Raw genomic sequence first — 13,448 nt, 5'->3', positions numbered from 1 at the left:
CAAAAATAAACAGCCTCAGATCAATGAAATACTTACTTTGTTTCCAAGTTTCAAAATTTTTTCATTCAATTGATGGGCCAAAATGTTGTCATTCTGTTTTAAATATGTAGAAACATGATGAACAGCCACTCTGTATAGTACAGGACTCCACTTTTCTTGCACAACTCCTGCAGGAAGACAAACTGATTGTGATATGCCACACTCAAGCTCCTGCCATAATGAATTGTTACTCAATTTTCAAGGTGAAAACATAAATACATATACTAAATGTCACACTATTCAGCCTGGTTCAACGTTCCAAAAGTAAAGTTCTCCAACAGTATGAAGTTGCGAGGTTTCATTCTTAACTATCGAGAGAAGTTCTTCAGCACTGATGGCAAATTGTATTTTGTGAATTACGTGAAGTTAAAGTTAGTGCAGAAAAATGCTTCAGTATGCAAAAACATTGTAATACTGTCAAACACAGCTGTTGTTTGAAGAGAAATGCTGAAAACCATGGCAGACAAATGCTGTTATCTGAGCAGGCAGGTCCACCTTGAACTGAGCAATCATTCTTCAAGGACTTGTGAGAAATGATCCCACATCCCACTGGAGAAGCCCATGAATCCAAGCTTCAGACAGTTTTTGGAGAAGTACAACACACATCCAGTTCTAGATGAATTTATATTGATAACTATTTATTTGTTTCCTACAAGGAGGTGCTCAACAAACTACGAATTAGTGTTGCTGACCAAAATGTCTTGAGTGCCCTTAGATGAAACCACTTATGTAGGTTGGCATATGTTGCAAATGCTGTTGTTAATGTTCTAAATGTTGACAATCCTGGAGAAATGTTCTTCCTAATATGTGAAGCTCTCAAGAGAGTAAACAACTCAACAACAGCCACTTCATTTCACAACTCTATGGAGCGAGTGTGGCGTGAGGGTATGGACGGAGACAACGTTTCGTTGTTTGTAACAGATGGCCATGCAGGTGTAATCCAGGAGGGGGTTTTAATAATGAATATGAAAATAGGAATTTGGGTAAGCTACTATGAACAGCATAGTGATAGCTTTGGGAGAGCCAGCCATGACAAAACTCTTCCATCCAGTGTGCAATATGTAGGAGACAGGTGAAATATCTTCATACTTCAAGAAGCATGTAATAATTGCAATTACAGAGAAAGCAGTTGCTGACAGGTGTGAAAATTACGGAACTATCAGTGTAATAAGTAATGGTTGCAAAGTACTACCACAAATTCTTTACAGAAGAATGGAAAAACTGGTAGAAGCTGACCTTGGGGAGATCAGTTTGAATTTCAAAGAAATGTAGAAACACACCAGGCAATACTGACCCTACGACTTATCTTAGAAGATAGGTTAAGAGTTATAGAAAACTTTTGGCAATGTTGATTGGAATAATCTCTTTGAGATTCTGAATGTAGTAGTAGGGGTAAAATAGGGAGCAAAAGACTATTTACAACTTGTACAGAAATGAAGACAGCAGTTATAAGTGTTAAGGAGCATGAAAGAAAAGAAGCAGTAAAGGAAACAAAAGAAAAATTTGGAGCAGGCATTAAAGTTCAGGGAGAAGAAATAAAAATTTTGAGGCTTGACAACGATGCTCTAACTCTGTCGAGAAAGCAAAGGACCTGGAAGAGCAGTTGAATGGAATGGACAGTGTCTTGAAAGGAAGATACAAATGCAAAACAAGGATATTGGAATGTAGAGGGGCACCAAGAAAGGAAAGCAGTAAGCAGATTCAGAAGGATGTAGGTTGGAATAGTTATTCAGAAATGAAGAGGCTAGCATGGGAGAGAGTAGCATGGAAACCAGTCTTCAAACCAGTCTTCAGACTGAAGATCATCACAACAACAACAACAACACCAGATGGTGCTTCACACAAGGCTGAAGTAGACACAGGGCTTCAGACTCTCTACCCCTGAATGGAGCACACCATTTGCCTAGTACATGTATTGCACAAGGTTGCAGAAAAGGTGCGATCAAATTACCCTGATGTGAAAAAATTAATTTCCTTTGGCAGAAAAATCTATGTGAAAGCTCCAATACAGGTGCAGAAATTCAGGACTAAGCTCCTTCACTGCCTCTCCTCCCTCGGCCTGTTCTTACATGTGGGATTCTTGGCTTAGTGTTGCTTAGTACACAGAATTAAAGACAATCTTTTGTGAGACTTATAGCAATGAATCAAGCGCTATCGATACTGTGAAAGAAGTCTTTACAGATACCTTGTCTTGAGACTTGGCATACAACAATGACAATTTTTCAGTGGTAAGCCATCACATGACTGTAAGCTGCTGGTACTGGATATTGTGCAACATGCACAGAGAGAGTTGTGTTGAGCTCATTGTCAATGTGGCTGACAAAGTGAACAACAAATTACAAACTGTTCTGTAGAAGTAGTAGTAGTAGTAGTAGTAGTAGTAGCAGCAGCAGCTTTATTCATCCATAGATCTCTTTTTAAAGGATATAGGACATGTCAAAGTATTTACAAGTTTAGACCAATTTAAAATAAGCTAATTCGATATACACATATTACAGACTTCTAGTTAGACATAATCATTAGATTATTCTACAATGTGCAAAATTAATGACAGTCTTTCTGGGAATGCCACCACATTTGAAGACAATGAACCAAAGCTGGCCTGTAGTAACCTCGCCATCTCCAAATATGCTCCTGTGACACCATGTGATGATGTGTACAGGAGCTTTACCTCGTACAAAACTATCCTTGGCAACAATTTTAGGTCTTTTAAATGGAAACCAGAAAATGCACCATATGATCCAGTGCAACTATGCAGCAACAAAATTGACAGGCTGCATTAACTAATTTGTAACACGTTAGTAGTAGTTGTTCAAAAATACTGCAAAAATTAAATATTATTGTCACAATTTGTTCAGAAGTGAATTCTGTATTATATGGTATATTCAAAAATCAAAAAGAATGTTTTTAAATAAATTTGTATACAGTCATGTTTTATAAAATGTGGGCAATGTGTCAGCTAAAGATTCAAGGACACACAGTAAGTATTGCAAAGGAAACTAAAGAGAACACTTAAATGCTTTCAGATGGTAAAACTGGAATAAACAGAGGCCAAGTCACAGATCCATTAAAAATGTATGAGGAGCATGAAAGCCACAATTTGTCTTGCCCAACTGAAAGATGCATTGAATCTGAAATAAGTATTCAGAAATATAATCCGAACCAAACAATCTAAAGGGGAATTTATAACAGTTCATGTATCTGGTGCTGTCAGTAGTTTTCAGTTAGTGGCAAAAGATCTTCCAATTACTCCAGAACTCCTGGGAACTCTACTGCTTAGTATTTTTAGTAGATGAAATATAGTTTATGACATTGACATCCCCCATTAACCACAGATGGGCAGAAGGAATGTAGAAATAATACATTCAAATGGTATGAGTTGTCGAAGCAACATCCATGAGCATAGAAAGTTTATGAGGAATTGAAAACCAAAATTTTGTGTCTATGAGAGCTTCAGAAAGCCACACACTGGACAGGTCATCAAAAAGAGCAAAAATAATGACTGTGGTCGTCAACTTCAGTAAATATAACTCAGATTTAAAAGTGCACAATACTGTAGCGAACTTTTGAAGCTGTATAATTGTAATAATGTACTTCCAGTTCACCTGCATCACAGGTGAGTAATTACATAAATTTTATGATGCTAGTCACCCTGGTCAAAGGAAAGTGCTATTTGTGCAATGGATGCAAATGTGGTCTCCACTATGGCACAGTATAGTACAAGGAAAAACCCAGATACTACTGCTGGATGTCATAATAGAGTTTAAAATGAGGTGTTCAACACAGGCAGAACCATATTCAAAGGCAGAACCATATTCAAAGGCAGAGCAGGTGCACAGTTGGAGATAGTCATCATAAGAGTAATTAAACATGCAGCTGAATTGATTGAGATTTGGACACTGAAGAGGGGTTTACTACATACGGTCATAACTGATTACTCTGAAAGTTGCAGAATTGTGGGTATAAGAAGATACAAAGGAAAAAATACAGTATTATACAAGAAATACTGGCTGGAACCAATTGAGAAATGATATTTTCTGATAGGGCCTGTAGACATTAGTTACAATATTGACACAAAAGCGAAAGACCGAGTCAGAACACAATACAAGCAATATTGGCAGTCAGGCACACTTAATCGGCAAAATTATTAAGGCTTTCACAACTACTTGTTGACAAATTGCCTGTTGGCTTCTGCCTTGAGTTCTTTGGCCGATGTTTGTTTGATAATTATTCTAATGTTTCACGACCACAAGGGGATGGCATTGTCAAAGCTTCACCCTCCATTACTAGTGATGTAGCTGATGATGGAGCTTTGACAATATCAGCAAAACGTCAGAAAAATTATCAAACAAATCTTGGCCAAGGAACCTGAGACAGAAACCAACAGGCCATTTGTCATACTTGATTGAGCTGGCTAACTTCATGGAACGCAGGTCTCCAGAGATTAACAAAAGAGGTCTGACGAACAAAAAGATTTTATCAAAACAAGCTGCACTATGGAAGAAAAAGCTTACAGTAGGAATGGTACAGGAATCTGAGGCAATAATTTAAAGAGAGTTTGCGGCAAGTAAGAATGGATAACAAGAAGAAGTGTGTAGCACAGAATCTTCACTTTGGTCTGTGGAACATAATATGTATAGAAAGAAAACTTAATCCTGAATGTGACTTAACATCAAGATGGTGGAATAGTGTGTCCATTTGTAGAGGAAGAAAATCAGAAGCAGCACTGAAACTAAAGGCTATGAAATTTCTGTGTCCAGATCGCATTCCTGCAGAAGTTCTACAAGCTGCTCATGTGCAAATTAGTCCATATTTCAGTCAATTTATCAATGCATGTCTCCTGCAGCACAGAACACCAACATTATGGGAGATAGCAAACAAGATTATTTTGAAGAAGAAAGTTGTAAGTCCTACAGGCCAAACTTCTTTTCCTAAAGTTTTGGAGAAATTGTTATGTAGCAGCCAGTAGGAGCAAAGACCACTGTATTGAACCAGTCATCATTTTTTTTCTATTTACCATGTTCCGTAGAGTAAGTAGTATCTCACTCCCATAGTTTTCAAAGAACTTAATGGATCTCGAGACCCACTGAATCTGACCCATCATTTTTTGTTGTCTTTTTTTTCAGCTAGAGATTAATTATTTTACTTTACTGGTTTATTTTCTGTGCTGCTGTTTCATTTCAGAGACAATAAACTGATAAGAATATAAAACATTATAGACAAAATATCTAACACTTTTGTAGTGACTTAATGTAAGAGGAAGCAGCCATTTCCAAGAACAGGCAATTACGATTTTCGAAATTAAGCAAGTCAATTGGATGAGCAAATCTTGTGTGTATTAGCTTTCCCATTTTAGTTCATAAACTCAAACTCTTACTGTTATCACTGAGTAATGAAATATTTCACATTCTGTTGTCAAATAAAAGAGAGTGGTTTGTCTTAGATGAGCTACAGATTTAAAAATTCATGCAGGAATGTGAAATCTGGTAACACATGATTTAAATGACTTGTATACATGCAACTATCAGATTATTTTTTTTTTTTTACTTTTTTAAAATTATAGAAATTTCTTAAAAGTGAACTAATATCTGTGAAGTTTTATCTTACATGTAAACTGCATAGGACTCAGACTAAATTAATAGGACAAAAATATGGAATGTGTTGAGTGGAAAAAACCAGGTTCATGAAAAATGCAACTGGTAAGAGGTATGAAACACATGCAACCTGAACAATTTCTTTAGAACTGTTTATTTAGTAGCAACCAAATGCAAAAAGCGTTCTTGCAAATTTTCTGATTTTATGCTTAGCATGTAAGAACATAGCATTAGTTCATCATTTTCAGCAATTGTGGTTTACGGAATCAGCCACTTTGTTGACATCAAAAACTGATTGCGACATACGGCATTATAGCTTGCTTCTGTGCATTTAATTTAAATTGTGTGTTTCGAGCGTTACATTTTTTTAAAAATAAAGTTTTTAAGAGAAAACAGAATATGATTAATCATTTGTAAAAATCACAGACATTGCTAAAACTCAATTGGTGGTAAAAGTGAACAACAAACTACAGAAACTCAATTCATGCAGACGAAGGGCAATACGATTGAAGCACAAATAGAAATGTTAATTAAGATAACTGTACTAGTACAAGATAAAAACCATCAAAAAGTTCAGAAAAGGTAGGATAGGCAGAAAAAATTTTGGCTATTCCCGGGAAGAGTATAAAGAGCAATGAAGGACCATCTGTGTGGAATTGCTTGTGTGTCACAAGGCTGATCATGAAAATTTTTATCGCTGCAGCAAGATGTTGCCTCTGACGTCGACCAGTAGAGTGGTACCATGCAGACCTACAGGCCCTACCAGTAAAGTGACATGAGATCGTCACATTCAGCAGAGATTATGTTGAAAAATAGGGTTTTATAGCCAAAAGAATGGGGAACAACATGGTGTAGTGGAATCACGAACAAAACTTGCCTGCTTTCAGAAAAAAAATGTATTGCATTATTTACTGAACGTTTCTCATAGATAATTTAGCACAAAATGGAGGATAGGATGTTTCTCTACTGACTTCTACACATACATACCAGGGAAGAAGGATACAGATCCTGTTGTATTTATTCGATCATTTGAGAATACTACTCCAAAGCTGGACAGAGCATCAGTAATTAATTTTTCCAGTGGATACATACAAAAAGAGATTAAGCCCTTGCAGGTTAGAAGTATTAGACCAGAATGAAGATTTCAGAAAGTTTTCCTCAAGTAGTGCTCTTACAAGCACACACAGGAAAACTTAAGGAAGGAGATGTTAAATCCAGAACCATTTAACTTGAGAGTGAGCAATGCGAGGGTGCATTTCAGAAAAATATTTAAACAAAGGTAAATATTAGGAATAAGAAATGATGCAGATAGAAATACTCTGGATTCTAAAAGAAAATCTATGATTAGAGATTAGAGAAAAATTATTATCCATGCTGGACCAGGACTTGCTTGAGGAAGATTGAAGGGCAAACGTGGCACATTATTCACAAATCTTAAGGCATGTAATAGAGTAGTACAGTTCCACAGTGCACATGTATAACGGCATACTGCACATAAAAAATGATCAATCACAGCAATTACCATGCCAACATGAGAGTCATGGCGATGGCTGCAGTAGACTTGGTTGTGGGAACAGATGCTTGAAGTCTCTTCAGGTTTGCTGCACGATCCTAAAATCAACTCGATTTGATATTTCGACAATCCAACTGCTCACCATCTTCAGAAGATGCTGAATTCTCAGTTCTCAGCAGGACTCATCAACAGAAGCAGCATTTTCCTGAAGATGGCAAACAGTTGGATTGCCGAAATATCGAACTGAGTTGATTTTAAGATCTGGCAGCAAAAGCCAGACAGACTTTCAAGACTTATTAAGCCAGGAAAGCCTATGAAGAACGGATGCTACTGGACTACCAGAGAAACTAATTTCCTGATGGTCAAAGAAGAAGACAGTGTGAATACAAACAGCAACATCTGAGATGTGGTTATCTGATGAACAAACCACAAAAAGGATGAGTAAGAAAGATCATGAAAACTAAAATTGACCAGTAACAGTCCCTTTAACTTGGCTGAGAGAACATGAGTAAGCAACGAATACAAAGTACAGCTGTTATGGTAAATTCATGGAGAATTAATGGCAGAAGCATGTTATACAGAGCAGACAGAGTATACACATAAGATAGGCAGGCTGCAATAAATTTATGAGATCATGAAATTATGATAAAAGGTTTCTTCATGAATGCAATACAAAGATAGATTTTATATTAGGAAAATTTGTGCTCTGTGCAGAAGATTGAAAGATAGATTGACATGGTAGAATCTCTTTCAAGGCATGAACAATTTTACGAACATATGCAATCAAAAGTTGTATGTACTGTTACTGGTCCACCACGGAATGTAACTTCAGCATTCTGAATCGATCTGTGTAATGTTTTGGTGCATTTTGCCAATATATTTGAGAAAAAGCTAGAAGACATCACAGATTATGAATGCAAACTGGAAGTCAGATCACATGAACCATTAAAATTACATACTTCTGAAGAGAGCAGTAGGTCAACAAGGACATATGAAACGTGATAAACCAGAAGTCGTAAGAGAAATGAGACTGTTGTATTCTGGAGCATACATTATTATGATAAACCTTCATTACGGAGTGTAGAATGTATGATCAAGAAGTAAAGGGAATGTTTGTTTTCCTGAAAGAGACCTTATTCCTTCATCAACATCAACTTTGTCCCCTTTTGTTAGGGTGTTAAGTTCTTTCAGTGATCTGTTTTTATTATCTCATCAATAAAGGCAATACAATGTCCTTTAAATGTTCCCATCAGCCTCAGGAATAAAAACAAGGGTCAGGGAGACATGTTGAACGAAGATGGTGGCTGAGGCAACATTATGTCTTCTTTTTGCCAAAATATCACAAATAAACACTGAAGCGTGAGCAGGAGCATTATCGTGATGCCATTTTCATGAGTGGTTCTGCCACAATTCTGATCATTTACTTCAGATTGCTCCACACAAATGTTGTATAACTTCTTCCAGGTTGTATTCTTTATTGACCATAAGGCAGGTATTCATAATGCACTATCCCATTGTAATCAAAGGAAATGGTAAGAAGGAGGTTCACATGTGATCGAACTCATCAATTTTTTTTTCAGTCTTGGCTCTTTAGGTGGTTTTCGTTGGGAAGGCAGTCCCCATTGGTACAATTGGGCGTCAGGTTTGACATCATACCCATACGCTGACATTGTGTCACCTGTTATAATCTTCTTTAGACTTTCTGGATCATTGTCAGCTTCATTCAGCAATTCCTGAGCGATATCTACACAACATCATTTTTGGTTGAAATTCAACAGTTTCGTAACAAACTTTTCTGCTACACATTTTGAGCCCGAAACATCTGGGAAAAAAAAGATAAATGCGAATTAGCCAAAGGATATCCTGACATCTTCAGCAACCTCTCTGTCGGTGATTCGGCAATTTTCCAGAACTGTGTTCTTTATTTCTTCCACATTGTCTTCAGTAATTGATGTGCTAGAGTGTTCATGATGGTTGTTGTCTTCAGTGTCTTCTCGACCCTCTTTCAAGCATTTATATCGCTCATAAACTCTTTTGTCTTACTCGTAGTAGATTTGCCAATAGCCACAGTCAACATTTTGTATGTAGTGCTGCATTTTACTCCATTTATCAAGCAAAATTTAATGCAAATTCTTTGATCCATCTTTTTCATTGAGCACTCAAAAACTTGCATAACCTTCTCGACTATCAACAATAAACTAAAAAAATTCAAAAAGCCGAAAATTCAAACATGTATCAAGAATATGTGTGCCAAACAAGATCAGATGTATAAAGCCCACTAAATTAAAAAATTCACATTACTTTTTGATCACATCTCATACCTGTTATGTTTTCTAAACTCTAAGAGCATTACAGGTTTATATTGCTACAAAGACCTCCATCAAAATTTCATGGTTAACTTATACATATGCAGAAAATGACAGTAATACTATGCATCATACTAACAGTAACACATAATCTTTGGGTCATTCATAAAACTGAAATCATAAAGCTTACGAGGGCTATGGCAATGCAAGTGAGTGAAGTACATTCAAATGAGTGGCTTGCATTTATTGCAAAACAGTAGAATGACAGCAATATTTTGGAAAGCATTGTGAATATCAAATGAAAATGACAATCACTGATACATTTAGTGTGTGCACATAATTTGTCTGAGAGATGGTGATTTTATTATAACCATTATCATGTATGAAGGTACAGGAGTTATTATGGTTTTTCATTTGTATATTGTGTCTTCACATTTACTGATGCTAGCATAAAGTTTCTCCATAGTGCAGCATGCCTGCAGGGACTTCAGGTGGTAAACACTGTAACATTGCAACTAAGAAGGTGTATGATTTAATTTATATATTAGTAACTTACCTAAAACCGAATGGACTAGTATGGATAAGTCCTGTTTTGTCATGAGCAGCTGGACTAATTTCAAACAACTATCCTTGTATTTATTTATCTGCCATATAAGTGTTTAGATGTAACTGTTTTGGCAAATAATGTTAAATGACAAAAGTATGGCCTTGTAAGTGAAGTATTACCAAGTTTATTATTATTCATGGCCATGGTTACATATGTGTCCAAATTAACCAAAAAAGACATTGGTGTTTATTGCTTCCATGTACACAAATTTACTGAGGAGATGTGAATGACTGTTCTTAAATGGGTGGTCACTTGCAACTTTACAGAGACGTCATGCAGGATACAAATTCCAAAATGTGCAGTGCTGCAGAATTCTTACCTCGTACAAATGATTATATTCAATGTGCAAGAGGTGATAGGATGTAAATAGAGCTAGGAGAAGCATTGCAAAACAGTTGGCAACAGTAAATGCAGTGGGCACAAGCACTGTAAACACATAGTACAATAGAGATTGTGTGCAACTCAACTAATGAAATGATAGACCTGCTGTTATATGAAATATGCATTGTTGAGTCAGACTGTAGTTGAACAGCATATGTACAATACCAAAAGATGCAATGATTATCACTGTGGTTTCACAGGTAAACAGCAGAGAATGACTCATATCATAATGGTGTAACATGGACCAAATCAATTGAAATTTGTACTCGAATGAATGATGTTCCGCATGTTTCATGCTAGGAAGTGCTACCTAACATACGTCTTAAGAAAGCAAATAATGTCAGAAGATGTAAACAAAAATTTTAAGATGTTGTTCGGAGGCTTAAATTATTTTAAACCACCCTGAGCAGAGGACATGCTGCAGTATTCATGTTTGGCACACTAGTGTAAAAGGCGACACAAAACAGGCTAGGTGCAAAATCCATGCAATTTGCACATTGTTTACTTATATTTATGTACACAACCCACATACTGGTATTTCCTTTGTGTCTAAGTAAAATAATATGTGTCAGATAAAACTGCCTCAAAAACTTAGCTCTAAACAATTGATATAAATTTAAACTTCTGTTACATTTTGATTGTACCAAACCCATATTTGTGTCATGATGTGTTGTATATTTTCATTTATGACAAGCCACAAAAATGTATTTTGAGCTACAGTATCAGATGAGATCAACATTTGTGATTTATACAATTTTAGCAATAGTATCATCATTCAAAGAATCAGTCTCCCTGAATTTCAGCGTACATATGTGGAAATAAACATAGATTTTTGAGAGCTTTTGTATGTTATGAATGTTGTTTTACGAAACTTACAAAAGTACTTTTTCAAGAATCTTTGTAAGTTATGAGTGTTGTGCTAAACCTCTTTTGTAGGAAATTGGCATTTATAATTTACAGTTACTGTAAATAACTAACATATCATGTCATGTTAGTCTTCTCTTTTAACAGTGATGTATACTGAAGAGCCAAAGAAACAGATACACCTGCCAAATATCGTGTAGGACCCCCGTGAGGGAGCAAGCAGAGGTGCCGTAACACAATGTGGCATGGACTCGACTAATGTCTGAAGTGGTTCTGGAGGGAACTGACACCATGAATCCTGCAGGGCTGTCCATAAATCAATAAGAGTATGAGGGGGTGGAGATCTCTTCTAAACAGCACGAGGCAAGGCATCCCAGAATGCTCAATAACGTTCATGTCTGGGAAGTTTGATGGGCAGCAGAAGCGTTTAAACTCAGAAGAGTTCAAATGGCTCTGAGCACTATGCGACTTAACTTCTGAGGTCATTAGTTGCCTAGAACTTAGAACTAATTAAACCTAACTAACCTAAGGACATCACACACATCCATGCCCAAGGCAGGATTCGAACCTGCGACCGTAGCGGTCTCGCGGTTCCAAACTGTAGTGCCTAGAAACACGGCGACTCCGGCCGGCCTCAGAAGAGTGTTCCTGGAGCCACCTTGTAGCAATTCTGGATGTGTGGGGTGTTGCATTGTCATGCTGGAATTGCTCAAGTCCATCGGATTGCATGATGGACATGAATAGATGCAGGTGATCAGGCAAGTTACTTACATACGTGTCACCTGTCAGAGTCATATCTAGATGTATCATGGGTCCCATATAGCGCCAACTGCACATACTCCATACCATTACAAAGCCTCCACCAGCTTGAACTATCCCCTGCTGACATGCAGGGTCCATGGATTCATGAAGTTGTCTCCGTACCTGTACACATCCATCTGCTCGATATAATTTGAAACAAGACTCGTTTGACCAGGCCACGTGTTTCCAGTCATCAACAGTCAAATGTTGGTGTCGATGGGCCCAGGCAAGCCATAAAGCTTTGTGTCGTACAGTCATCAAGAGTACACAAGTGGGCCTTCGGCCCACAAAGCCAATATTAATAATGTTTCGTTGAATGGTTCACAAGCTGACTCTTGTTGATGACCTAGCGTTGAAATCTGCAGCAATTTGCAGAAGGGTTGCACTTCCATCACGTTGAATGATTCTCTTCAGTCATCATTGCTCTCGTTCTTGCAGAATCTTTTTCTGGCTGCAATGATGTCAGAGATTTGATGTTATTCCTGATATTCACGGTCCACTCATGAAATGATCGTATGGGAAAATCCCCACTTCATTGCTACCTTGGAGATGCTATGTCCCATTCATCATGTGCCGACTATACCACCACATTCAAATTCATTTAAATCTTGATAACCTGCCATTGTAGCAGCAATAACTGATCTGACTACTTCCATAGTGAAGTAGCTTTGGCTTGCATAGTCCTTCTTTCACATCCCCTTATCAGTTTTTACATCATTAGCTGCTCTCAGACAAACGATTCTCTCTTAATTCACAACAGAGTGTGAAATATTTTGTCCTCATTGGCAGGCTATAACATATTAGGTTTAATTGTATGAATTAAAATGAAAATGCTCACACACATAAGATTCATTCACCTACCAACCACAGTGCCATATTCTGCCTGTTTACATGTCTCTGTGTTTGAATATGCATGCCTATACCAGTTTCTTTGACACTTCGGTGTAAATTGTCTGCATTCATCATGTGTTTATTATTGAATTTATTAGTGATGATAAGCTGAAAAACGTTTCTGAAACAGTAAATTTTGTACTAAATTTTTTAGTTATTGTAATGCATTTTTACTGATCTGTAAAATACTGCATCAGTCGCCATGCATCCTCACTGTGTATGCTGTTCTCAGGCATGGGATGAGTTAAATGCTGTTCGTATATAACTGGAAATTGTCCTGACTACTGCCAAATGATTGGAAGCTGTGGAGCTGAGTATGTTGAGAGGGCTACTGAGAGTTATGTACTAGAGATACTAATAGTAGTTCAAGTACTGTGCTCTTCTGTGGATACTGTCACTTCTACAGGAAATACATGATCTATCACTATTTGCCCACTTGCCTGTGAGTGGTG

At 37.1% G+C, this 13,448-nt stretch overlaps 1 protein-coding gene across 2 annotated transcripts in view; it reads right to left on the bottom strand.

Moving 5' to 3' along the window:
* The window catches only part of LOC124613088 (RNA polymerase II-associated protein 1), a 202,326-nt gene that overhangs the window by 271 nt on the left and 188,607 nt on the right, over positions 1-13,448 (bottom strand). For both annotated transcript variants that reach the window (XM_047141675.1, XM_047141676.1), the window contains exon 24: positions 37-167. In XM_047141675.1, the coding sequence (XP_046997631.1) occupies positions 37-167 (131 nt within the window). The remainder of the gene's footprint in view (positions 1-36; positions 168-13,448) is intronic.

This window comes from Schistocerca americana, chromosome 4, assembly GCF_021461395.2.
Source record: "Schistocerca americana isolate TAMUIC-IGC-003095 chromosome 4, iqSchAmer2.1, whole genome shotgun sequence".
NCBI classification, from domain to species: domain Eukaryota; kingdom Metazoa; phylum Arthropoda; class Insecta; order Orthoptera; family Acrididae; genus Schistocerca; species Schistocerca americana.
The sequence above is the reverse complement of the archived record's forward strand: the minus strand, read 5'-3'. Positions and strand labels throughout refer to the sequence as shown.